The sequence below is a fragment of the Drosophila takahashii genome, chromosome X (genome assembly GCF_030179915.1).
Source record: "Drosophila takahashii strain IR98-3 E-12201 chromosome X, DtakHiC1v2, whole genome shotgun sequence".
Lineage (NCBI taxonomy): Eukaryota > Metazoa > Arthropoda > Insecta > Diptera > Drosophilidae > Drosophila > Drosophila takahashii.
In genome coordinates, this window is record NC_091683.1 from 24,134,456 (window position 1) to 24,158,193 (window position 23,738).

The window sequence follows — 23,738 nt, forward strand, 5'->3', positions numbered from 1 at the left end:
TTACATGAAACATGTTTTATGTGCATCTATCTGTTTTTTTTTCTTCTCACAAATCGATACAATTAAGAACTACATTACGAAAAAAAACAATATTTATTTTGGTAATTTTTTTAGAAATACTTGTAATACTTGTTGCTTTTGGTTTTCTGGCTGCTAATACTTGAATCCTGCGCAGACCAAAAAGGTAGTTCTAAAATCAAGAGTATTTATTCAAAACATTTTTCCTTATATTATTTCGAGTTCACTGATTTTGTAGTACAAATATTGGATGTTATTGTATGGTAAAATAATTTTTTTTTTTTAATATAGGAATATATTGTAGAATATTTTGTATGTAAATGTTTGTGTTATATTTTAATTTAAACAATTAAGATATTTATATCTGGACATTAATTTTGGATTTGTTTTTTTATTATATATATATTTATAATTATATATTTCAAGAATATTTGTTTTTACATTTTTAGTGTGCTAGTTATTGGACCTATATTTTTGATTTGAAATAATTTCCTAGCCTTTTTGTAATATTTATTTTTTGTAATATTCATAACTGATGGTTTCTTGATTTAAGAACTACTTTTTGGCTTCAGATATATCTAGCTTTGGCAGGAATACTTTGTGCTTTTAGATATTGATGAAGTAATCTTAGCGATAGGATATTAAATAATTTTTACAGGCAAGTTTAAGGTTATTTCTTAGCCTATTTAAACCGAAATGGTCTCTGCTCAGGACTGCAATCCCCAGCGATCTTTCCTAGCGCGGCACCAGGTCTATGTAGCTGTTGGGTCGCATCATCTGGTGGTGGGCCGCCGAACCGTAGAAACTTGGATAGGTGGCCCCCATGCCGTAGGCGGCGGCGGCCGCGTGGCGCGACACCTTCAGCTTGTCGTAGGCGCTGGCATACGGCCCGTGGCTGTGGGCGTGGCCGTGGGCATGGGCGTGGCCATGGTGATAGTGGGCGGCGGCAGCGGCAGCCGCATTATGATGGTAGATGGCCCCAAAGTTGCTCTGTTCCTGGGCGTAGGGTTGACCGATGCTCGAGTAAATATTGGCAGCGGTCATCACCTGAGTTGCGCCCGTGCCAACGGCTGATGTTGCTCCCGCTCCGCCGGCGGATGTTGCTGTTGCACCCGTTGCCGTCGATCCCGCTGCAATTGCCGGCGGAGATGCGGAGCTGGTGGAGTGCGGGGTGAGGGGATGGGGCTGCGGCTGATGCGGCTGATAGGCATGGTGATAGCTTCCGTATTGGGTCTGATTTTGGCTCTGCTGGAGCAGCGACTGCTGCTGGTTGGCCTGATGTTGCTGCTGGTGGAGATGTTGCTGCTGGTGCGGTTGCTGTTGCTGCTGCTGCTGGTGTTGCTGTTGCTGCTGCTGTTGGAGCTCCATTTGGTAGCCCAGCAGATCGGGCGAGTTGCCGGAGGTGGAGCTGCTGGAGGGCGTGGCCGGCAGTTGCAGGACTCCCGCCTGCTGCTGTTGCTGCTGCTCCACAACGGACAACTCGGTGCAACTCAGGCTGAAGTTGCTTGTTGCCGCCGATCGCTCCTTGAGTTGCTGCTGTTGTTGCTGCTGCTGCTGCTGTTGCAGTTGCTGTTGTTGCTGCTGCTGCTGTTGCTTCATGCGAGCCTGACTTTCGTGGCTCATGGAGGACATGCTGCTGCCACCGCCAGAGGTTCTGGAAAAGCAAACAAAATATATTTGAAAAGAATATTAGTAAAAATTAACTTAAACTTCAAAAGAAGTCTACAACAAAATTGACTAAAAATATTTGTTAAAATATGTATTTAGAAATGTATTTTTGCAAGAATATTTCTTCAAAATATTTATGTTAACATTTTTAAAAATGATTAGAAAAGTTTCAACAAATTTCGAACTTTTCGAACCCTAAACTTTCGAAAGCCTATTATAACAATTAAGTGAAAAAGTATGTTTCGGAAAATATTATAAATATTTGTGTTTAAAAATTGTATAGAGAGCTAGAACGAAAAGCCCCGAGCAAATGCTTGAAAGTTTGTAACAAAAAACTTCGAATTATTTGAAGTATTCCCTGTAATAAACAACTCTAACTCATAGTCGTAAACAAAAGATTGAAAATCGCGCAGCGCTCATTTGTTTACACTATGCTACGAAGTCGGGGCCGGCAGTTCGACAAATATGAAAAGCCCCCGAAAATTGTTTATGCCGCCGGCACATCTGTCAGCCGTCCCATCAGCATCATCATCGGTAGTCCCATTCCAGCTCGACATCTTCGGCTTCTGTTCTACATTCTGAAGTTCTTTTGTTTTTGAGTTATTGTTTCGGCATTTCGGATTTTCAAGATTTCCAGATATTTTCCGGGAATGTCGCTGCCCGTCGACCGAATGTCTAGTTCCACTTGGACTTCGGGTCTTGAAGTTTTCAATTTTGTTTGTGAAAGGGAAAGGGTGCTTCTACAAGTTTTGGATAGCAGCTGAGGTCTTAGGAATGGTATCATAAAAAAGTGGGTCAATTTTTAAATCACTCATAATTCTAGCCACTTTTTATAAGAAAAGTAAATATGATTTATAAGAAATATTTTTAAAAATGTATAATTCGAAATTACAAAACAATATATATTTTTATTGCTTTTAATATATATATTTAATTGCTGCTTGCGAAAATATAGAACGCACTAAAACACATGTTTTTGGATCTCGTTTCACAATCATAGACAACGGGAATTTTCTTGACGTAAAATTCTTTTTGGCACATTTTCTCTGACAAATGATTTAACATTAAAATTTGCACAAAAATATGTGTGCAAATTGATTTCATTTTCATAGAGAAAAAAATATTTTCTAAATATTTCACACAACGAAATGTTGAGCAATTTGTTTCGTAATCAAAACTAAGAACCTGTCAAAAGATATTGACTATATATGGTTTCCACTTACACATCATTGGTGCCATCATCCCGAAAGCCTTTGGCGAATGGATTGCTGGAGATCTTAAGCTGTGTCACCTGCAAAAAGAGATTAAAAAATATTTTTATTGGACTGGAAAACTGGACTGGGAAAAATGCCGAAAAGCAAAACAAATAAATTAAATAGACAACAAATTAGAGAAAAATGTTTACAATCGGCATTCCACTGCCAGCGGAGAGACAGGGAAAATGATTTGCAATAAATTTGAGGGCGGGTGGAAAAAGTGTTAACACCCACATTGAGCGCATAAATAATTTAAATACTTTCCGAGCATGTCTAGGCCGTATTTATAGCCAATGTACCCGAACCCCCAGCCCCGGGCCCCGAAACTCCCCGTTCCACTTGCCAGAATTATGAATTATACCCGAGACAAATATGAGAACCGCACCGAAAAACACCTCGCATTGCCTCGGTTCGTCATCCAACTTGAGAACGTGCGATAAGATATAGGGGGTTCTGAGTTCTAAATGCTGAGTTCTGAGTTCCCTCGGTGTTCGGGTTGTCAATTTTGCAAAAAAAAATACATTACTGGAAATTTATTTTGTATTTGTCCTAGTGTAATATTTATTTTTGTATACCATATCACATTGCGCACCTGATTTACCACCTTTAATGAGACATTCTTCTTGAAACAGTTAATTCCATTGAACTTGTTTATCGCATATTTTAAAGGGAACTATAAAATTATTATTATTTATAATTATTTTTAGATTTTTATAATGATTATATAATAATAAATGTTATTTCATAAAATTTCTATAAAAATCAATAAATGAATATTATTTCATGACCAAAAATTAAAAAGAAAAAACAACTAAGATGTCCCAAAAATTGTTATTAAATTAAAAATAAAGAAATTCATTAATAAGAGTATCTTCTAGTTCGATGCTTAAATTCCCCAAATAGGCATACGTTTTTGTTACATATAATCAAATATATTTGTGCTGCTGTTTTGCCTCGCAATGGATGGGGTCGCGGCACCGGGCTCCGAGCTTTTGGCCGCTGTTTGTTATAAATTATGGGAGAAACATAAACAATAAGGCCGAAATGGCACAAAATGGTCGCGGCCTCTTGTTTTGGAATGCCAAGGGAAAATCAGGAGGGTGAAAATGCGTAGGGGAATTGCATTGGGCAATTAGTGAGGAGGAAAATATTTTAAAGAAATATTTAAATCTTAACAATATTTTATCATTAATATTAAATAATAAAACTGAAATAAAAATTGCATAAAAATAATATATTAATCCCCGTACTCACCCGCTGATTCTGGTAGGCAGTTACGGCCGTAAAGCTCGTCTCTGGAAAGATAAAAGTGCGGAAGTGGCTGGAGTGCTCGTTCTCATCTAAGGACGCGTTCTTCGGTGGCAAGTACACCAAATGGAATCGGGGCTGATAGCGATGCATTGAGTTCAGAATGATCTGTTGATGAATAGAAAAAGAAACCAAGAAAACAAGGCGTTAGGCCAATTTATGACTCTGAAAACATGGCAAAGGCAAACAAACAGCAGTAGAAAAGAAAATAAACAAATAGTTTGGCAAAAAAGTGAGAAAAATCTAAGCATTAATCATGATCAAATGAAATGAATAATAAAGAAATTGTGAATGAATAAATATTTAAAAAATACTAACAGAAAACTAAACAATTTAGATGTCTTCAAGGACTTACATGGCCATTTTCGTCGAGTTGATTGTTTGTGAGCTTTAGCTTGTCAAAGGACACGATCTGTTTCATCCAATTGGAACCGGCGGCAGGTGAGTCGGGATGCACGTGAATCCTGGGCGGGGAGATGGGATCCGCCTTGCCAGCCACCACCCAGCAGGAACTAGAGAGGCACAAAAGATATTTATAATAAAAATTTTAAATAAAAAAAAACTATAAATATACCCAGGAATATATATTTCCGGGTAAACAAAAAGGTAGTAAAAATATTTTTTTTTTAATTTTTTGAACCTTTTGTGATATTTGTTAAATATTTAGTTTTTGGCATTATAAAAAGTAAATAAACCGTTGTCATATAAGTTTTGATAATAATTTTGCAGACTACCCATAACTGAGGTATTAGTTTAGGTAAAACATTCGAATATTTTTTAAATAATAATTTCTGAAATATTATTCATAGAAAAATTTAATTTACTAAGTTGTTCCAAGAATTTACTCACTTATGGAACGCGTAGCGATACCGCTTGTCATCCATGGGCACGAAATCCATCATGCAGATGTAGGTAGCGTGCGGATCAAGTCCGCCGATCCTCACCTGAAAGGTGGGAAACATCCGACGGCCCGTCTTGGTGATGATCATCTCGGTGCCCTGGGCGTGGAACTGATCCCACAGCGCCTTCGTCTCCAGCACCACGATAGCCTGGGCGAGCGATGGATGCACTGGCTCCGAGTCCTGGATTACAAAAAAATATATATATATTATAAAAGCCTCAAAAATATATAATCTACCTTCGAAAAGTTGAAGAAAATTAGTTTAAAGTGATAGCAGTTTTAACGTTCAAGTAATAATTAAATATTCCGATATTAACTTAAGAAATTAAATAATAGGTAATAATAACATATTTTAGAAAGGGACCTATCATACACCCTAGAATAATTCAATAAAATTATGTTAAAGTGAAGTGATAACATTTTTTATACTCAAATAATAATACTATTATCTGATCTGATATATCTTATATCATATCAAAACTCCACTTACCCCTTTGCTAATATTGCTGCTGGCTTTCCCTGTATTATTGTCCCCAATGCTGTTGTCTTTTTTGTGTTGTCCCTTGAGCTTCTTGGATCCCGTCGATGCACTTCCTCCTCCCGCTGCCGTCGATCCTGCTGCCGTCGTGCCATCGGAGGAGGTTGCTGCCGTCGAGGCTTCACTGTTGCCGCCGGGATAATCGCTTTGAAGGAGGGACGAGGACTGCTCCTGGCAACTGGCATTCGCATTGGAATTGGAGATGGGATTGCCGCTAGAGAGGCTGCTGCTGCTGCTGTTCGCGGTGCCAGTGCTACCTGTACTGTGCGTCTCGATGTCCGCCAACTTGGCATCGATCTGCTCCAGCGGCTTGTACGAACTGCGATCCTTGCCAGCTGTCTGGATGCAGGCTGAAATTACGGGTTCACATCTGGTTTAAGTTTGGCGTGTAAAATTAACAGGAACTTAACTAGAAGTCTAGTAAAAATAATAAAAATAAAGGAAGCAAAAATCTGTATACTTGCAATTTCTTAAAAGATTGATAAAACTTATATACAATAATTACACTATGCAGCATCAAAAATTAACCTCGATGAATGCTATATTTTTGGATTCGTTACGAATTCCCAAGTTAAACTGCGTTTTCCAAAGAGTTCTCCGACGCAAGGATTCTTAGCAAAAGGACCTCAAAGTTCGAAAAATGCTGAAATTGACCAACTTTGCGGAGCTCTCAGAGGCAAATGGATGCATGGTTTGGTTCGAAGTTAAAGTTTTTTAAAAGATACACCCTTTATCTTTCAAACCCCATACATAAAATAATTTTAGGATTTTATTTAAGGCAGAAATAAATTCCAAAAAACATAGTCAAAAAACTGAAAAACATACAGCTGCGGTCAAAATAGTAGCAGTGTTGCCGCCTTGTGTTTTTAAAAGTTTGATGTTGTAATTTTTTCTTATCCAAATAGTCTAATAGTAAAATTATAATCAATACAATATTACCAGGAAAAGATCAATTACAACAACAAACTTTTAAATACACAGGGCGGCAACACTACTACCATTTTGACCGAAGCTGTATACTTTTATGTTTTTTGACTATGTTTTCTAGAATTTGTTTCTGCCTTAAAAAAAATCTTAAAAATATTTTAAGTATGGGGTTTAAAAGATAAATGGTGTATCTTTTAAAAAACTTTAACATCGAATCAAACCATGCATCCATTTGCCTCTGAGAGCTCCGCAAAGTTGGCCAATTTCAGCATTTTTTGAACTTTGAGGTCCTTTTGCTAAGAATCCTTGCGTCGGGGAACTTTTTGGAAAACGCAGTTTAACTTGGGAATTCGTAACGAATCCAAAAATATAGCATCCATCGAGGTAAATTTAAAAAGCACTAAAAATGCTGCACAGTGTTATTAGTTGAATATTTAGCATGTGAGTGTAAATATGCAGTGGGAGGTTATCCTTAAAAGATTACAGGAACATAAGAAATACTGAAATAAGGAGGAAGGTTCTTCATAATGAATAATTCACAACATTTTTGGATATGAATTGAAAAATTAAATGGATAAAAAACTCGGATAAAGAAATTAAAATAATACAATACATTACATTTCTATTTAAGTATAATTTTAAGCAAGAAATATTTCAAGTACCTACTTAAAAAGGGTACATTTTCAGAACACTGGAATTTAAAACCTTTGAATTTTGTATTTTTCAAGGTCCTAAAAATGTTTATTACGTTTTACCTTCAGGGCTCTAAACAATTATTATTAAGTAATAGCGAAACGAGAACCGAAGATAACAGATTTTACGAACTAAAACGTTACAAAAATTGTGTAAATACAAAATATTTAATTATTCTCTTAAGAGGCAAGGGGTAATTTTAAATTACCTATAACCAAAATTAAAACATATACTAAATTTAATATATTTAAAAACATCAAAATTTTACTATTTTTTCTAGCCTTAATGTTTAATATTTCTGTTTCCCCTTTCGAACATTCTTTAAAGTTTAAAAGATATTAAATAAAATATTACCCTAAACGAGAATTATAGTTAACTCATTTGAGTGCCGAACGGCAAATGCAGTCAAATAAATAAAATAAAGATCTTAATTTAACCTACTTTTCCGGATCCCTGACAAATGGGCGGAAAATATGCGGCTATAAATCAAACACGTTCCGCATACAAATATAAGTAAATATTGTATGCCAAGTGAATGGGTTTATATATAGAGGCTGGGATTTGCTAATTTCATATTTAATGTGATTTATGCGATTTAAAGTGGAAATCGGGGAACAACACGGAGACGCCACGCAGGCGCAGAGTCCCGATTAAAGATTTCCCTGGTATTACAACTTGATATACTACCTCCTCCGCCAACTATCCACATCTGCAATGTAATATGTAATTTCGAGTTACGGGCAAATGGGACAACATGTCCAATTATAAAAAGGCGTCAGAGCAGCGGCTGCTGATTGAGTTGCCCTAAAGTTGCTCTAAATTTAGGATCCCTTCTTATGGGGGATGCCTTTCGAGCGGATTTTCTGCAATTAATTGTCACCGTCTCGAAATCTCGAAATCGCGGAGTTGCGGAGTCGCGGGAATTGCCAATGACCCATGACAGGTCGCCTTTTTATCGCTTAATGAGACGCTACGTTTTTTTTTCGTTTTTCGTTTTCGGCATTTTTTTCCGCTGCACGAATGAATTCTAAAATCAATTAACGTTTGGCACAACAAATCGTTTTTCTGTCACACCATCTCGTACAACATCAAACAACAACAAAAACGGAAAAAATGCCACTTGAAAAACGAGAGTCGAGTATTGAGAATCGGGAATCTGGGATCCGGGAATTCGGAGCTAATTGCTCGGGTTTTCTGGTTCTCTGATTTTCTGACTTTCTGGCTTTCTGACTTCTTGTTATTTCTGCCGACGCTGCCATGGTCCGTGTATTTTGCTAATTACTGTATCGGAAATGGATTTTCTTTCGGTTTTTTGGGTCACTTGAATTCAAAACAATTGGTACGAAATTGGTATTTAGTCAATAGTATAATTTTTTAGAATTATTTTGTAGGCATTTTACACTTATATTTATATTTCGACACAATTTAGTGAATTAATATAAAAAGTCATGACCATTATAGCATTTTTATACCATAAAATATTAGCAACAAAAAAATCGTAAAAAATTAATAAAAATATGTTATTTTAGTTTTTTTTATTGTTACTTTAAAAACTCAACATGAGAAAAGCAAAATACATAAAGGTTTTGGAGAAACAAGTTCGGAAACAACAGAAGTTCTATACAAAGAAGGGTTTTGAGGTCTGTTTTAAAGACGTTATGATCAGGACAGGATCCTTACTTGATTCAAATGTCTTGATTATTTTGAGCAGACATAAATGTTTGGTTAGTAAAACGTGTGGTTCGATGAGACTTTGAAAAAGTAATTTTCAACGGAACAGAGAGAAATATTTCAGTATATATATGGGTCAAAGCTTGGAAGGACTTGATTTCTCTTATAAGGGACTCTTTTAGTTTATATTTTACAACGCAAAAGAAAACTCGATAAGGTTTTTGGATTGAATGCGCCAAAAATCGTTGGTGTCGTTTTGTTTTGATACAATGGTAAATGGTCTAAAAAGTAAACATTTTTACAAAAACTCTCGTTAGATTCTTTAGGAAAAGAGCAGGGACCTCGGGTTGATTTTGTTGGACTTATACCTCTATTATCCATTGATTTGTATTTAAATTCTACTCCATATATTAAAGGTGCAAACTTGAACATCATAAAACTAACAAATTTGAACTTGTATAATCAAAATATTAAAGTAAGGAAGTGCAATTTTGAATTACTAAAATATTACTTCAACTACGAATCTAACAATTTTTTTCCCATATATAGTCTTGTGTAATTGAATTAGAACTAACAAATATCAAACATAAGTGAATACAAAATAAAATGCAATATTAAAACAGTAGTTTGAATTGAATTATGTTTTGTAGTGCAATCAAAAAGATATAAATCTCTATTTTATTATTTTAAATAGATGGGCATTGGGAAATCCTAATAATTTTGGAAAAGTCTCAGAGATTTCCCAACTTGCCGAAAAATCCCCTTTAGCTGAAGGACTCACTTGTCCCCGACTCACCTTCGATCTGCTTCATGGGACTGAGGCCGCCGGTCATGTAGGGCGAGGTCCAGTAGTCGTTGGCGTAGCAGTTGTAATCCGGGAGGCTGGTGTCCAGGAACTGCATCGAGGTGGTCATCATGGCGCTGGCACACTCCGTGGGACCCATCAAGTGCGTCATCGCGAATGGGATTTATGTATATATATTTGGTTTGTGTATATCTTCTGGGGGCTCACAGTAAAAAAAAGGAAATCGCACTAAATTCTTGGCCCATTTATTCCGATTTGATTTGTTTTCGCTGCGCGCTGTTTTGATCTCAAACGTTTTTCGCGCAGTTGTCAAATTTGATTATTGCATCTCACTCACTCACTCACTCAATGTGCACCGCAAAAAAAAAATGGTGAAATAAAAACAGTTCTATCGCCGAACGAATGGGTGTGAAAAATCACCGCAACCTTTCGCAGTTGTCAATCAGAATCGAGATCGAAAAAAAAATGTAATTCCTTTTTTCTTGGCTCGAATGTTTTTATGGCCCGATCGCGTTGACTGGCGAAAATTTCCTCTTTTTCGTATTTCGAATTTGGCTGATTGATTGACTTGAACTTCTTTTATTTGTTTTCTTTCTATTTCGCCTGGCAGAATCAGAAAGCGTTGAGTTGTCTCAATTGCCACCTTCTTCCGGCCAAGTGCGAACTGATTATCCGTATATATCGCGTCCGCCGCACTTTTCTGATCTGATCTGATCTGATCTTATCCGAGATCTCTGATCACGCACACATCCGTTCCGTAAAGCGCTGGTCCGCCGAATGAGAGCTGCCGTTTCTTTTCGATCGTTTCGGGGCACCACAGCACAGCCTCTTGAAGAGATCTCGAGAACATATCATCGTATCATCTCCCCATATCTCCGTCCGCCAATCGCCGCCAGCCGCATCCAAATTTAGACTCGGTCCCCGAACCGATCGATCCACCAATGGCCGAGCCGCCTCCTCCTCCGCGGATCGGGTCGACATATGTTGTCTCCTCTGAGATCTTACAGTATCGTAGGACACATCCAGGGAATATGCCGGGCAGAACTGGGCGTAGGGTGCGAGAAAGGCATTTACCAGATGTGGCCTACAGTGAGGCTACAGTTTGGATAGATCTCATGATCGGACCCTTAGGGGCTTTATTATCGATATTTCCATTGTAGGTTATGTACAAGAAATAGTTCATAGAAAGTAAGACAGGATATGGGCACTTCCAAAATGTCGCTCGGGACATTTGCACACTTTTAAAGTTGAAACAAAATTGTAAAACAATGGATTTTAATTTTAATTATGGGCTTTTCTTTTCACTCTTCCCAAGCTCTATTTTTGGTAAAAATCTTGATTTTGTACCACTTTTAGTTTTTAAGATATCGGTAAAAAACTGCCGTATTCGCTCGGGACAAAAATAGAAGTGGATTTCGGGGAAGTTCATACAACACCAGAAATTAGCGAATTCTGATGGAATACTTGAATGCGATTTTTTTAGAATGTTGTTCAAACATGTCGCTGCACCCAGAAAAATGATGGACAACATTTTAGGTCATGCATAGCCTAAAACATTTTAAATGGACTAAAAGTTCCTTTTTAGGTCATGTACTGCCTAAAAATTTAAATTTTTGGTATATTTGCCCTACTATTTAGGTCCCGTATAGCCTAATATTTTAGGTCATCGTGGGCCTTAAAATTAATGCATTTTACCTAAATAAATTTGCACGGAACTCTGATACCGTTCTAGCGACGCTATAATTCCCAACCAGTTATAGCGCGGCTTGCATAGTAACCCACTTCGATCGTTGAATAAAACAGCGATTTCACTGCTGAACAGTGAAGCCTCTTCGCTCGTTTTTGTGTGTTGGCATAATGACGACTTCTTGAAGACTAAGCCGACATTGACCTCGAGTTAGCTATAAATTTCTCTGTATTAACTTTATAATATGAATCATTTTTCAGTACAAATTTTTAGGCCAAAGAAAGCCTAACATTTTGGATAGGGGTTTTCTCATATTTTAAGGCAGCCAATTACCTAAAATCTAGGCCAAAAATTACCCCATTTTAGGCCATTAATGGCCTAACATTTTAGGTCATACAATCCTAAATTTTAGGCCATTCAAGGACTTAGCTCCAGTTTTAGGCCAATTTTACCTAAATTCTAGGCCATTTTTTGACATTTTAGGTCATTTTTTTTTCTGGGTGTGTGAAATGCTTTTGGTTTTACCCAAAAATTCTTTGCCGTTTTTTTTTATGCAGTTTCAACCACATTCGCTCGGGACATGTCGCTCGAGACATTTTTTCCGACTGTTTTGTTAAGCGGATTTCTTTACCTCTATCTCTCAATTGCTGGATGTTTTGCTTTTAACTTAATAGTTTAGCATGTGAATGAAGCATTCAGTACAGAAAAATGTCACATATTAGCATTCCTATAGGATAAATTAACAACAGAAGACAGGTCCAAGAAATAACAAAAAAAATAGCCAAAAACAGATTTTTGCGTATATTGGTGGAGTTTGTCATAAAAATAATCAAACTATACTCCAAATTTGTAGTTAAGCTCAGTATCCAACTAATTAGAAACTAATATCGGGGCAAAATTATGTGGAAATATGTTTTATTCAAGTTTCAAGGTTTTTGGCTTGGTGGACTTTTTTTTGGAAGTGCCCATATGTTATGTATAGATTATTATTTAATTTTTTTACTCTTATCAATTAATTAAAGTATTGGAAATTCCTTTTAAATTAAGCTACTTTAGTAGGCATTTCTTTTGAAGAGTCTCAAAGTTCACACAGGACAATTTATTATTTATTTATTTTAAGAAAATGAATAATGCAATATTTTAGTAAGTATTTTTCATTTAAGGTAGTCTTAAATATGAAGAGAAAAGCTCGAATGTTTTATAAATATTTACAATAAACATTATTATAAAACTAAGATGTTAATGTTCTAAAATATCAAGAAGTTTCTATGTAGGTTTTATAAAAAAAATGTTTTTGAGAATTTAAGAATTATTTGAGTACCTTTTTGGGGATGTTTTATAAACGAGTAAGGATCACTGTAGCGCCATCTCCTTCCCCAAATTTCAATATTTCTGTTTACAAAATAGCTCTCTCTCTCTCTCTATTTTCTGGTGGGGCGTGGCCTTTGGCGATGGGCAGGGGGCGAGGGGGTGGTGATCCCCACATTTGGATTTTGTTTACTTCTTGCAGGGGGCAGTGGGCAGTGGGCGTGCCCCGCCGAGTGGGTGGCTGACCTGAGTCATGCGCCTCATTTGGAAAACGCTTTTAATTGGACTGCGGCCACATGGTGGTGCTCATGGTGCTCATGGTGCAGTGCAGCCGATCCATGGTGTTGCTGCCAGTGGCCATAAATACAAATTGCGCCATAACCTCGACACTAAATAAACCGTAAAGAGGAAAACGGAATATTAAGACGGTGGAAAGGCACACGGAAAAAAAAGAGATAACAAAAATTTTGCATCACTTTATTTTCTAAATTTTTTAAAAAGAAAATATTTATTTCGAATGAGAATTATTTTGGGAAAATAGGATGAGATTGGAACTGATATCATAAGATGGTCAGAGTGTTTTATAGACCAATGATATTTAGTATAATCTATTTGCTTAAATTAATAATAGTATTACAAAATATAAAATTTTTTAGAATAAAGAACTATTTGCGGTGATAAAACTCTGATTTATAAACTTCGTAAGAAACAACACTATTTTGCATTTATAAACATTTTTAAAAGATAATTTTTTTCGGAAGAAATATATTTTATAAGGTCTTTAAGGACAATGTAATAGGATCATTAAAAACAATTGATTACTACTTTAAACGTAGAAAAGGGGCTATGTTTTGGGTAGGGCTATGATCATAAAATCCCTGGATGCTTTTTATCCAAAACTATTATATTTGAAATATTTTCGCGCAGTGCAGGTGTACGAGGGACGCGGTAAACTGGGGGCCAACGAGAGAGAGAGGGAGAGAGAGAGAGAGAAAGAGCAAGATAGAAGACGTGGTAGAGCTCCACAAAAATGGCGTCTGTTGGCCATTAGACCCCGGGATCTGATCCGATCCGATCCGATCCGGAGATCCGGGGAACCCGAAATCCGAAAAACTGGACCGATCAAAGTGAACACCCCCGATTAGCCGGGGGCGTCTGCTTTCCATCAGCCACGGGCGTTCAATTAGCGGTACCTGGTATTTGGTATTTGGTGTTTGGTATCTGGAACCTGGTACCTGGCCGGGTCTTCTCCTCCACCCGATGCGATTTGTTTACCTTCCTTATTCGTGTATATAAATCTACGCATCCAGTTGCGCCCAGGATTTATCCATTATCCATTTACGGAACTGCTTGTTATTGTTTTTCCTTAATTTTCGTTCGTGTTTCGTTTGCCGCTCTGTTTACAATTATTTTGAGTTAAGTGGTTTCTTTCTCGGGCTTCTCGTTTATATTTTGGCATTTTCAGAAGCCATTTCTCGATCGCACTGAATCCTACCATGCAGTCCATAAATAATTCATAAATTTTAAAAATTGTTATGGCATTGGCCATGCCATTAATTCTTAATTATTTGTTTGAGTGTAAACAATTGGGAATAAAATGGTTACTGCTTGGAATAAATGGCTTTAAAAGATGAAAAATACATTCTAATCGTTTTGCACTTGGTTAGGACTAACTAAAATGAGTAATATCTCTAAAGGTAAATTCTTATTTATTTCATATTTCCCATTATTTAATTTTAAATTACATTTTTTGTATGAAAATAAGGCATTATAAATGATTTAATATTTATAAACCATTTAACTTATATAAAATTCATTTTAGAACTCGAGGTATCGAGGGTTTATTAGTTTTGCTGGTAATTTGCAATTTGAAATTCCGGTTGAAAACTAGATTTCTAGATGTAAATTATTATTTTATATTTAATTTTTAGCAAAACAACTTATATTCTTATTATTATTTTATTTATATACTATTTATATTTTTCTTTATATTTATTTATATTTATAAGCCAATTAAACTTGAATAAAATTCATTTTACAACTCGAGTTATCGAAGGTTTATTAGTTTTGCTAGTAACGCAAATTTGGATTTCCAAATGTCGGTTGAAAAGTGGCTTGGAAAGAATTTCGAACTTCAATGCGGAAAGACGGAATTCAAAATATATAGAACTGTCTACTTTTTGCGGTTCTTCTTGCCCTTCTTCTTGGGATTTGAGGACTTGCTGGGACCGCTGGTCTCCGGAATCTTTGGTGGAACCAATGGATCTGGGGTCAGACTTATAAGAGGCACCAGATCCACTGCCATCTTCTTTTCATCGAGATCATCGCACTTCAGGGGACTTCTGTTGGTGGCCAGGAACTCGAGGCCATCGGATGATGGGGTTACGAGGCCCGGGTCCTCCAGATCGTCCTCCTCCTCCTCCTCCACGTGGATCAGTGAATTGGAGCTGTTCGCCGGCTTGGGGATGTCACCAGCCGGTGGCTCGACATCTTGAAAACTGCTCGATGCCTTGACCATCCCGCCATAGCTCTCAATCATGCCCGACTGCACGACGTTCTGCTTCTGCTCCAGCTTGTCCAGATCCCCCTCCTTCTCGCTCAGCTGCTTGGGCGTCAGGACAACCGGCTGCCAGCAGAGATCCAGGGTGGACATCCTCTTGACGCCCACGTCCTCCAGGACGCTCTGATTGGACAGGACGCGACCCTTGTAGGTCAGCCGACTGAAGCCCATGGGCACGCACATGGCGCGTCCAATCCGGGCCTTGAGATGGCCCACCGTTCCGAAGCGATCCACCTCGTAGATGTTCTTCCGCCCGTCTCGGGTCTGAACCAGCAGTTGCATCTTCCTCATCTTGAATCTCCCGAGTCGGTTGACTTCTGCCCGGTTTCAAACAACAGCACGTTTTATCTATACAATCTCCGTTGTTTTCTATCCCCGGGTTGTCCTGTGTTTTTTGGGGTCTAGTCTGGTCAAGGAAAAGTTTGCATTTGAATGCCTCGCCGAACTGTCATCATCATCGCAATGTGACTACTAAGTCATGGCATCCTGAGAAACTTTAATCACTTGGAAAAAGTATTATATACTGGTATATATCGATAAAAACATTACATTTTTGGTACTTTTTTTGTAAAAAGAATTCTATTTTTTTTAGGAAAATTGGGATCAAGGATTTGTTGAAACAAATACAGGAAATGTTTCCACGTTTTTTCGTCGTATAGATCGAGTGCTTTGCTCAGTTAATAATATAAGCAAACGATCCACACTACTTTTGGAAATATTTAAAAATATATACGTTTTCACAAATTTTGCTAGTTTTTTTTAAGGGTGGCATCTTCTTTTTTTTTTAAATTCTCAAAAATAAAATTTTTCAAATTTGAACGCCAATGGATCGAGACTTTATTACACACAAAAAAAATTGCTTGGTAAAATTGACCAACAAAGATAGTTACGTAACTATTAAAATAGTTACGTGTATTTTGTTTTTGCTTTGGGTGTGTGTCTTTGCTAATTCTGTGCATTTTGTTGTTGTGAAATAACTATTTACTTAGTAGAATTGACAATTTTGCTGGTTGGGGCCTGTTTGACAATTATTACAGTTGATTTTACCAAGTTTTTTTTGTGTGTACGAATTCATAACATTAGATATTTGGAAAATTGTTTGCTTTGCTTTGGACAAAATACTAATTTTTTTAAAGGAAATTTAGGATTACGAATTTATTTATTTTTCATCGGAAAAAGGTATTAAATAAATATTTAAAATTTTTAAGTGTACAATGTGTTGTACTAAGAAATTTAAATATATATCTAAATTTTGGCTTCCTTCGATCTGAGAACCATCCACGAACTGATCTATTTCCGCACATCCAGTTCGATTGGAAATGGCCCCGGAAAAGCGAGCCGTGAAAAGTAATTGACAAACATTCGGAGGCGTCGACACATTTATGCACCCCTCATTGGCGGAGAGAGCTTCCGGTTTTGGTACTGCTTGTGGTTCTGGTTCGGGACCGGGTTCGGGATCGGGATCTCGGGATCTATAAGGAGGAACGGAGTGGTATGGATGGAGGGGTAGTATAATGTCAACTGCAGTTCGGGCCATCAAGTGCCGACCGTTGACAGCTCGTAAAAAGCCAAATTAAAACAAAATTTTTGATCAATATTTGCCCTCCATTTCCATTTCATTTTCATATTTATGTTTGTTTAGACCAAACAAAAAAAGATTGTTAAAAATGAAAATATTTTTTATTATCATACTTTTAACTTTTTAAAATCTTTCCATGGGATTTCCAGCCTTTTAATCACTTTAACAAATTTTTTAATAAATCAAATTAAACATTAAAAAAAATCGTCATTACTTTTCATATTTATGTTTTTTCAGAAATATACGCAGTTTTCCTCCATTTCATTTTCATATTTATCTTTGTTCAGACCAAACAAAAAAATAATTATTAAAAATTAAAATATTTTTTATTATCATACTTTTAATTTTTAAAAATCTTTCAATGGGATTTCCAGTCTTTTAATCACTTCAAAAAAGTTTTTAATAAATCAAATTAAACATTAAAAGCTCGTCATTACTTTTCATATTTATGTTTTTTCAGAAATATATGCAAACGTTTAAAGAATTTATATTTTTTATCATGTTAATTTAAGTAACACAACTTTAAGAAAAATGATTCAAGATTCATATTCAAAATATCTAGATTGTATTTCCAGCCTTTTAATATCTTTAAAAAATGCACCCAAATGTCTTAAATAATTTCAATACAAAACCAGTCATTTTTTTAAACTAGTATTTTTTTATTTTCGTTTAAGGCAACCAAAAAAATGCTATACGTAACAATTATAATATAATGCTGTTTTTTTTTTTTTTTTATATAGCATATTTTTATTTATAGCGTTGATCAACCAACTTAATGCTGCTAGCCGAAAAATGTTTATTACGGTTTATATAGACGTAATATAAAATAAATTAATATTAAAATATAAAGCAATAGAATATAAAAATAATCAAAAAGAAAATACCATCATTACTTGTTACTTGTAGATTTATTTTTATTTTTGTTCAAGGCAAAAAAAAAAGAAGAAAATGATATACATATCAATTATAATGCTGCGGAAAGAAAAGGATGATTCAGAAGATGGAGCCCAGGCAGTAGGGAAAGGTGGGAGGATTGGCTTTCATCCATTGTCCCTAGAGCGGCTCCTTAGAGCCTCCAGGCGGCCAGGAGTCCGCCGACCATCAGGGACACGGACAGAGCCAACTGGGCGCCGGAGTCGCGGGCCAGCGGAATGTTGGTGTCGTTGGAGTGGAGGAAGTTGCAGGCGCGACCATCGCAGATGTAGCAGTTCTCCTCCTTGACGCACTGCTTCTTGGCGGTGGCCGAGGAGAGGCAGCCGCGCTGGAAGGACCCGTCCACGGTGCGGTTGCTGTTGCGGATGTAGCACTTGTCGCCGAACTTGTAGATCGGGCAGATCTTCGCCGACGCGTAGGTCTCCGCGGCGCAGGGCGAGGACGTCGAGTTGCCGCTGCACTGGAGGCACTGCAGCCGGCTCAGCGGGAAGGTGTTGCGGTTGCAGCCCTCCGTGTAGGTGCACAACTGGCACTCCATCTCGCTGTTGCACGAGTTCCGGGTGGCGTTGTCCAGGTCAACGGCACAGCCACGGATCGTGTTGCCATCTGCGGGCGAGGCAAAAAAGTTTACAATATGTAATGTAATTATTTAACTATTTATTGGAATTACGAGATATTTTATAGCATTTTGTTTTGATTTTATTTAATATTATAATATTTTTATTGTTAAGGCAATAGCAAGAGTAAAATTCACTGCATCAAAAAATTTATAACGATTGTTGCTATGCAAGATAGTAGAGTTAAGAAATTGGTACGCCGACTATTCTAAATAAGTATTTAGGAGGCTAAATTTCAATGATAATTTACAAAAAATATTTGCGTAATTTAAGAACCCTAAAAAATAAAACGGGAAAAAATTAGATTTTTTTAAATTTGTGTTAGAGTATTAAATAATTTAACTAAAAATCGTATTCTCTTATCTTTAAAAATGTTTTTTATATTACACATATTTTATGAAATTCTAACAAAAAAATATTTTAAGTGATTTCATTAAAAATCGTGTTTTTGTTATCTAAAAAAAAAAAAAACTTTTAAATAACATTTTGTTGACTAGTTTGGATATTTAAATAAAAATAAGTTCATAAGAATGTGATTTAAAAGAAAAATGAGAAATTTTTTCATCTGAATAGGCGTTTTAATTTAAGGTAATAAAAAGAATTTTTGACTTAAAAAAATGTTGCTGAGTACTTTGACCTAGGAAATATTTGTTTCTTTAGGAAAGTTTTCTGTGATATTTTGACATTGTAAAATTAAAGCACCCCAATGGATAGATTACTCACTCAGGACGCGGGAGTAGCAGTTGGAGGTTCCATCGGAGCAGTTGCGGTTTAGCAGGCTCAGCGGATCGGTGGCGCAGCGTTCGTTGTCCTTGGAGTTGCACTGGATGCAGCCATCTGCGAATTGAGCGAGGGGAACGGAGCGTTTCGATTGAGTCTTGGCCAAGCCTGATTAGATTAGATCAATGTCTTTGAAACACACCAAAATAAAGCGACTTAAACTGGTAACTTCGGTGCAAGGTCCACTCTAACTCGGTGCAAAAATAACAGTCTATTTTATCTTAGCAACCTGCTCTTTCCTATGCTCATGGCGCGCACTGTATATACAATCGCTGGCAGCTATTATTATCTCATTTTCCCTGTTGCCATAATCGATTCTTATCGGCGGTGTGTCCACATAGGCTCCAAAATGAGTCAACAAACACACATATTCAGGTCCCCAAACAAGATAAGAAAAGTAAATTTACAGCACCTCACAAAGTTTGCATATAAATTATGAAATTATCTAAAGGGAATTAAAATTGAGGATCTGTAAAAATTGCAAAACTGCATGAAAATAATTTGGTGATTCATAAGATGTTTTGCGGCTCGGAGATATGGTTTCCTATGTGATAAGAACACATCAAATTCGAGACATTTCCGCCTGCGGCTGCTGCACATCTACAATGCATTTCATCATAAAGAGCAATAAAACAAATGCTGACATATGGCCATATGTTATTATTACAAACTTCATATCAAATTTATCACCGGCTGAAAACACACTCACAAAACAAAAAAATGTTGCAAAACCTTTGAAGTTTCTATTAGAAATCGGCTATTGATATCTTATCGTGAGTTTCTTTCCGTGTCCATGAGACCATAGCTTATCGCAAAGCCTTCTTATATAATACACTCAATAAATCAATTATTTGAAACAGGTAAAAAAAAAAAGAAAGATTCTGATTAAAATCAGGGATAAAAAAAAACAATTACCACCACTGATGTAGGTCAGAAACGCCACGGCAGCGATCACCAACAAGTAGAACTTCATAATGACTCTCTGGATATTCGATCTCGAACGAATGTGGTTAAATCAATTGCTAATTTCACGGCGATCGATGAAGCGACGGGCAGTAGAGCTGAATAAAGACTGACGGGAGTATCCACGGTTCGTATGGGGATTTGAGGCTCGGAAAGCTCGTAGAAAGAGATAAGGCCCCCCGACAGCCGTAATCGAAACTGATATGGTGGCCGAACCAAAGTTATGGCCAGTGATTCACAGGGCAAATAGTTGGCATTTTGTACACCTTTTGGACATTTTTGTAACCCTTTGGGGAAGGCAAAAATGTTTGGCCAACTGATTAGCGCACTTTACATCGCTACAGACATTGGTGGGTACAAAGAAAAATGTCAAACGTGTGACAGAAAGCTCGTAATACATATTATAAATAAATAGAATATTAAATATTTAATAACATTACTCAAACTTTATTTTATTTCATGATTTTTATACTTTTTGTTTCGTTTAAAATGCTTTCAATGTAACTACCTAAATGGAAAACCCTGTTAAGGAAAGGTTTTTATATGAAATTGCTTGTTTTGTGATCAACTTTGTTTGCTTAATACTCACCTAGAATAATTAGCATTTCAAATACACGCGCTCCTTCGAATGCGTTCCACGTTCCACAATAACTTATCGATAGATGTACCTGGTCTGGCAACGCTGCATTGTTTATTTTCTAATTTAATTTTACATTTTTCATATTTTTCAATTATTTATTGCACTAACCATAAATCGGGGAGTACTTATTCCACATTTAACACACGGAAAATTTCAGAATTCAAAGAAAAATTCGGGTGCAACCGATAACCTAGAAGCTAAGTGGTTTTGTCATTCTGCGCGGAACAGGAAACGGTCACACCACACTGCAAGAAACAAAATAGTTTTTTTCCATAACAAAACAAAACAATTTTCTAAGGAAAAACGATATTGCACGGCAATGAACGCGACGCCAAGCACACCTGGGACACCAAGGACACCAAGGACACCGGGAACACCCGGCAGTTTGGCCATGGAAGTGGCCCGCGTGCAGAATTCGGCGCTGGCCGAGTTCAAGAAGCCCACGACGATGGTGCGCCAGAAGAACAAGCCGAAGATCCTCACCGAGGAGAAGTACATCGAGGAGATGTCCAAGATCATCCAGCGCGACTTCTTTCCGGATCTGGAGAGGCTGCGGGCCCAGAACGACTACCTGGACGCGGAGTCGCGGCGGGACTTTGTCCAAATGGCCGAGATCCGGGAGCGCTACAGTCTGGGCAGGATTCCCGGAACGGGCAGAAGCGCCAGCCGAAGGAACAATCAGCGCAATAATGGTGGGTATTTTTGGGAGCTACCTAAATATACAACATACATCATCTATTTGTTAAGTACGATAAGATCTTACAAAAATTATCATGTATTTTTAATTACTATCTTACCAAAGAACAGATTTCTGATCTAAAACTCTGAAATGTTGATTTAAAAAAAAGTATTATTACTTTTGAAGTGCTATATCTTAAACCTTAAGACCTTACAAAAATAGTGATGTATTTTTAATTACTATCTTACCAAAGAACAGATTTCTGGTCTAAAACTTTGAAATTTAGTTTGTAAGGAAATTATTTTTACTTTTAAACTGCTATATCTCAAAAGTAAACCACATAAAATGTTTAAAAAAAACCTTCACAAGGTCAAAGTTAGTTAGCATCCTCATGTTAAACTAAAACTAGGTTATAAACTTCAAATATCAATAGAATTTTGGAGTTTAAAACGTACTTTCAGTTTACTATTAAGACTAGAAGACGAGACTAAGTGCCGTTTAAATTTAAAGGAAGCTTTAAACTGTAATTTTCCATAATATTTCAAGGCTTAAACCCTAACTTAAATTTAACATAGGGACGAGAAAACGACCCTAAGAGAAGGATTAATGCTATTTCAGTCTTTTAAAATTAGAAATTTGAACTACATATGTAATACAAAGAATACTTAAGTATTTCAAAATATGATGAAAATATACATCCATTCGATGTTGGGTAATACAATATTGAATATCCCCAAATTCTCCATATTACTAGACTCGTAATTCCCCCTTACTAGTTCAAAGAATAACCTATTATTTCCCTCATTTCAGCCATGTCCCCGGCCACATTTGAGACGCCAGTTAGCCACGCCGGCGGCAGCAACACACCATTGCCCAATTCCCGGGCCACCGACACCCCTTTTTCAACCACCAATTCCGAGAAGAGCTTGGCCGAGGGCGGGGACACCACCACCTCGAAGCTCTCCCTCGACGCCTTCCTGCAGAACTACACCAGCGAGGATAACCAGAGTTTCCAGGAGATCATCGAGACGGCGGAGGCCAAGCTGCGCCAGAAATACGCCGTGCTGTACAACCACGAGAAACTCTCCGCGGAGCAACTGCAGCGCGCTTTAATGCTGCCCAGCATAGAGAAGCAGTTCGAAGAGCCAGATCCGCTGCGAAAGATCGAAACGTGGAACTACACCAACATGAACTCGGTCATGTATGTGCCCGATGGCGTGGAATATACGGAGGAGGAGCGTGTCCAGCTGGCGGAGCGTAAGCAGAGCATTCAGCACAATGCCACCAGGCTGCCGGATGAGGCGCAACACCGGGAAACGGAGGGCAAGAAGTCCGACGAGGTGCCGGCGAATGGGGCCAGTGAGGCGACGGCCACGCCGAAGATACGCGGATTCGATCTGCTGCGGTCACCCTCGCCGCGGCCCGGCGAGGCCTTCTCGCCCATCATGACCTGGGGCGAGATCGACGGCACTCCCTTTCGCCTGGACGGCGGCGATACCCCGCTGCGGCCCACCCAGGGACCTTCGTTCCGGATCAACGAAAACTCGCGGCGCGAAAACATTGCTATCGCTCTGGCCGAGAAGGTCAGCGAGAAGATGCGCAATCAGAAGCAAATGGCCCTGGATACGGCGCGTCGAAACATTGGCTCCCCGCTGATACGCACCAATATGGAGCGCCTGGCCAGCATGTCGCCAGCGGCCCAACTACTGGCCACTGGGAAGCTGGGCCTCCGCGGAACGCCCCGGTTATTGCACACCCCGTCACCGTTGAGCGCCAGGAAGCGCAAGATAACGCCCGGCGTGGTGAGGAGCACCAACACGCCACTGGGGCCGCCGAAACAGCAGCCAGGCAAGGTCGGCACACCGGCCAAGGGCTCCGCCATCGACACGGGCTCCACACTCACGGACGATCTGCTCAAGATACCCACCAAGCGACGCTCGGCAGCCGATTTCTTTTAGCAAATAGCACTGTCTAAAGAATCCTGTTTGTGTTTAGTTTCAATACAATACCTCTTAATCTTAAACTGTTGCTAGTTATTTAGCCCATCAGAAGAAGTTGTTGGAAAGCTGATAAGAAAATAAGAGAGAACGCTATAGTCGGGTGGGTGTCTCAGCTAAAAGGATTTCGAGGGAGATAGATATATAACATTTTTTTGATTGCGCATAACTTTTTAATGAATGGTCCGATTGAAAAAATGTCTTCTACAT

General features: G+C 37.9%; 4 protein-coding genes across 5 annotated transcripts; 1 reads left to right on the forward strand and 3 right to left on the reverse strand.

Annotated features, from left to right (window-relative positions):
* Window positions 1-188: 188 nt before the first annotated feature.
* Window positions 189-10,558, reverse strand: org-1 (optomotor-blind-related-gene-1). Its single transcript, XM_017160729.3, has 7 exons — window positions 9,777-10,558; window positions 5,642-6,039; window positions 5,100-5,332; window positions 4,606-4,762; window positions 4,197-4,358; window positions 2,910-2,977; window positions 189-1,672 (listed from the first exon to the last, which is right to left on the reverse strand). Exons 1-7 carry the CDS (start codon window positions 9,934-9,936, stop codon window positions 754-756), a joined length of 2,097 nt encoding a protein of 698 aa, XP_017016218.2. The 5' UTR covers window positions 9,937-10,558; the 3' UTR covers window positions 189-753.
* Window positions 10,559-14,805: 4,247 nt separating this feature from the next.
* Window positions 14,806-15,795, reverse strand: LOC108070305 (uncharacterized). The gene has a single exon (XM_017160725.3). The coding sequence runs from the start codon at window positions 15,629-15,631 to the stop codon at window positions 14,954-14,956; it is 678 nt and encodes a 225-aa protein (XP_017016214.2). The 5' UTR covers window positions 15,632-15,795; the 3' UTR covers window positions 14,806-14,953.
* A 2,017-nt stretch (window positions 15,796-17,812) lies between these two features.
* Window positions 17,813-20,453, reverse strand: LOC108070303 (uncharacterized). Of its 2 annotated transcripts, none has more exons than XM_017160723.3 (3): window positions 20,165-20,453; window positions 19,193-19,357; window positions 17,813-18,458 (listed from the first exon to the last, which is right to left on the reverse strand). In XM_017160723.3, exons 1-3 carry the CDS (start codon window positions 20,220-20,222, stop codon window positions 17,986-17,988), a joined length of 696 nt encoding a protein of 231 aa, XP_017016212.2. In that variant the 5' UTR covers window positions 20,223-20,453; the 3' UTR covers window positions 17,813-17,985. The 2 variants fall into 2 exon arrangements, with proteins under 2 accessions (XP_017016212.2, XP_017016213.2); XM_017160724.3 differs by having other exon boundaries at window positions 19,193-19,306; window positions 20,165-20,335.
* A 611-nt stretch (window positions 20,454-21,064) lies between these two features.
* Es2 (ess-2 splicing factor homolog) lies at window positions 21,065-23,554 on the forward strand. Its single transcript, XM_044396140.2, has 2 exons — window positions 21,065-21,544; window positions 22,342-23,554. Exons 1-2 carry the CDS (start codon window positions 21,172-21,174, stop codon window positions 23,487-23,489), a joined length of 1,521 nt encoding a protein of 506 aa, XP_044252075.1. The 5' UTR covers window positions 21,065-21,171; the 3' UTR covers window positions 23,490-23,554.
* Window positions 23,555-23,738: the final 184 nt, after the last annotated feature.

What these genes read in the sequence shown, in the direction of transcription:
- LOC108070305 (XM_017160725.3), bottom strand. Translation starts at nt 15,631, where the DNA reads ATGAGGAAGATGCAACTGCTGGTTCAGACCCGAGACGGGCGGAAGAAC.
- LOC108070303 (XM_017160723.3), bottom strand. Translation starts at nt 20,222, where the DNA reads ATGAAGTTCTACTTGTTGGTGATCGCTGCCGTGGCGTTTCTGACCTAC. An exon ending in TCTGACCTACATCAGTGGTG is followed by an intron (nt 19,358 to 20,164) that starts GTAATTGTTTTT and finishes TAATCTAATCAG; the next exon opens with GCTTGGCCAAGACTCAATCG. An exon ending in CTGCTACTCCCGCGTCCTGA is followed by an intron (nt 18,459 to 19,192) that starts GTGAGTAATCTA and finishes CCTCGCCCGCAG; the next exon opens with ATGGCAACACGATCCGTGGC.
- org-1 (XM_017160729.3), bottom strand. Translation starts at nt 9,936, where the DNA reads ATGACGCACTTGATGGGTCCCACGGAGTGTGCCAGCGCCATGATGACC. An exon ending in GCAGCAATATTAGCAAAGGG is followed by an intron (nt 5,333 to 5,641) that starts GTAAGTGGAGTT and finishes TTTGTAATCCAG; the next exon opens with GACTCGGAGCCAGTGCATCC. An exon ending in GATGATGGCACCAATGATGT is followed by an intron (nt 1,673 to 2,909) that starts GTAAGTGGAAAC and finishes TTGCTTTTCCAG; the next exon opens with AACCTCTGGCGGTGGCAGCA.
- Es2 (XM_044396140.2), top strand. Translation starts at nt 21,172, where the DNA reads ATGAACGCGACGCCAAGCACACCTGGGACACCAAGGACACCAAGGACA. An exon ending in GAACAATCAGCGCAATAATG is followed by an intron (nt 21,545 to 22,341) that starts GTGGGTATTTTT and finishes CCCTCATTTCAG; the next exon opens with CCATGTCCCCGGCCACATTT.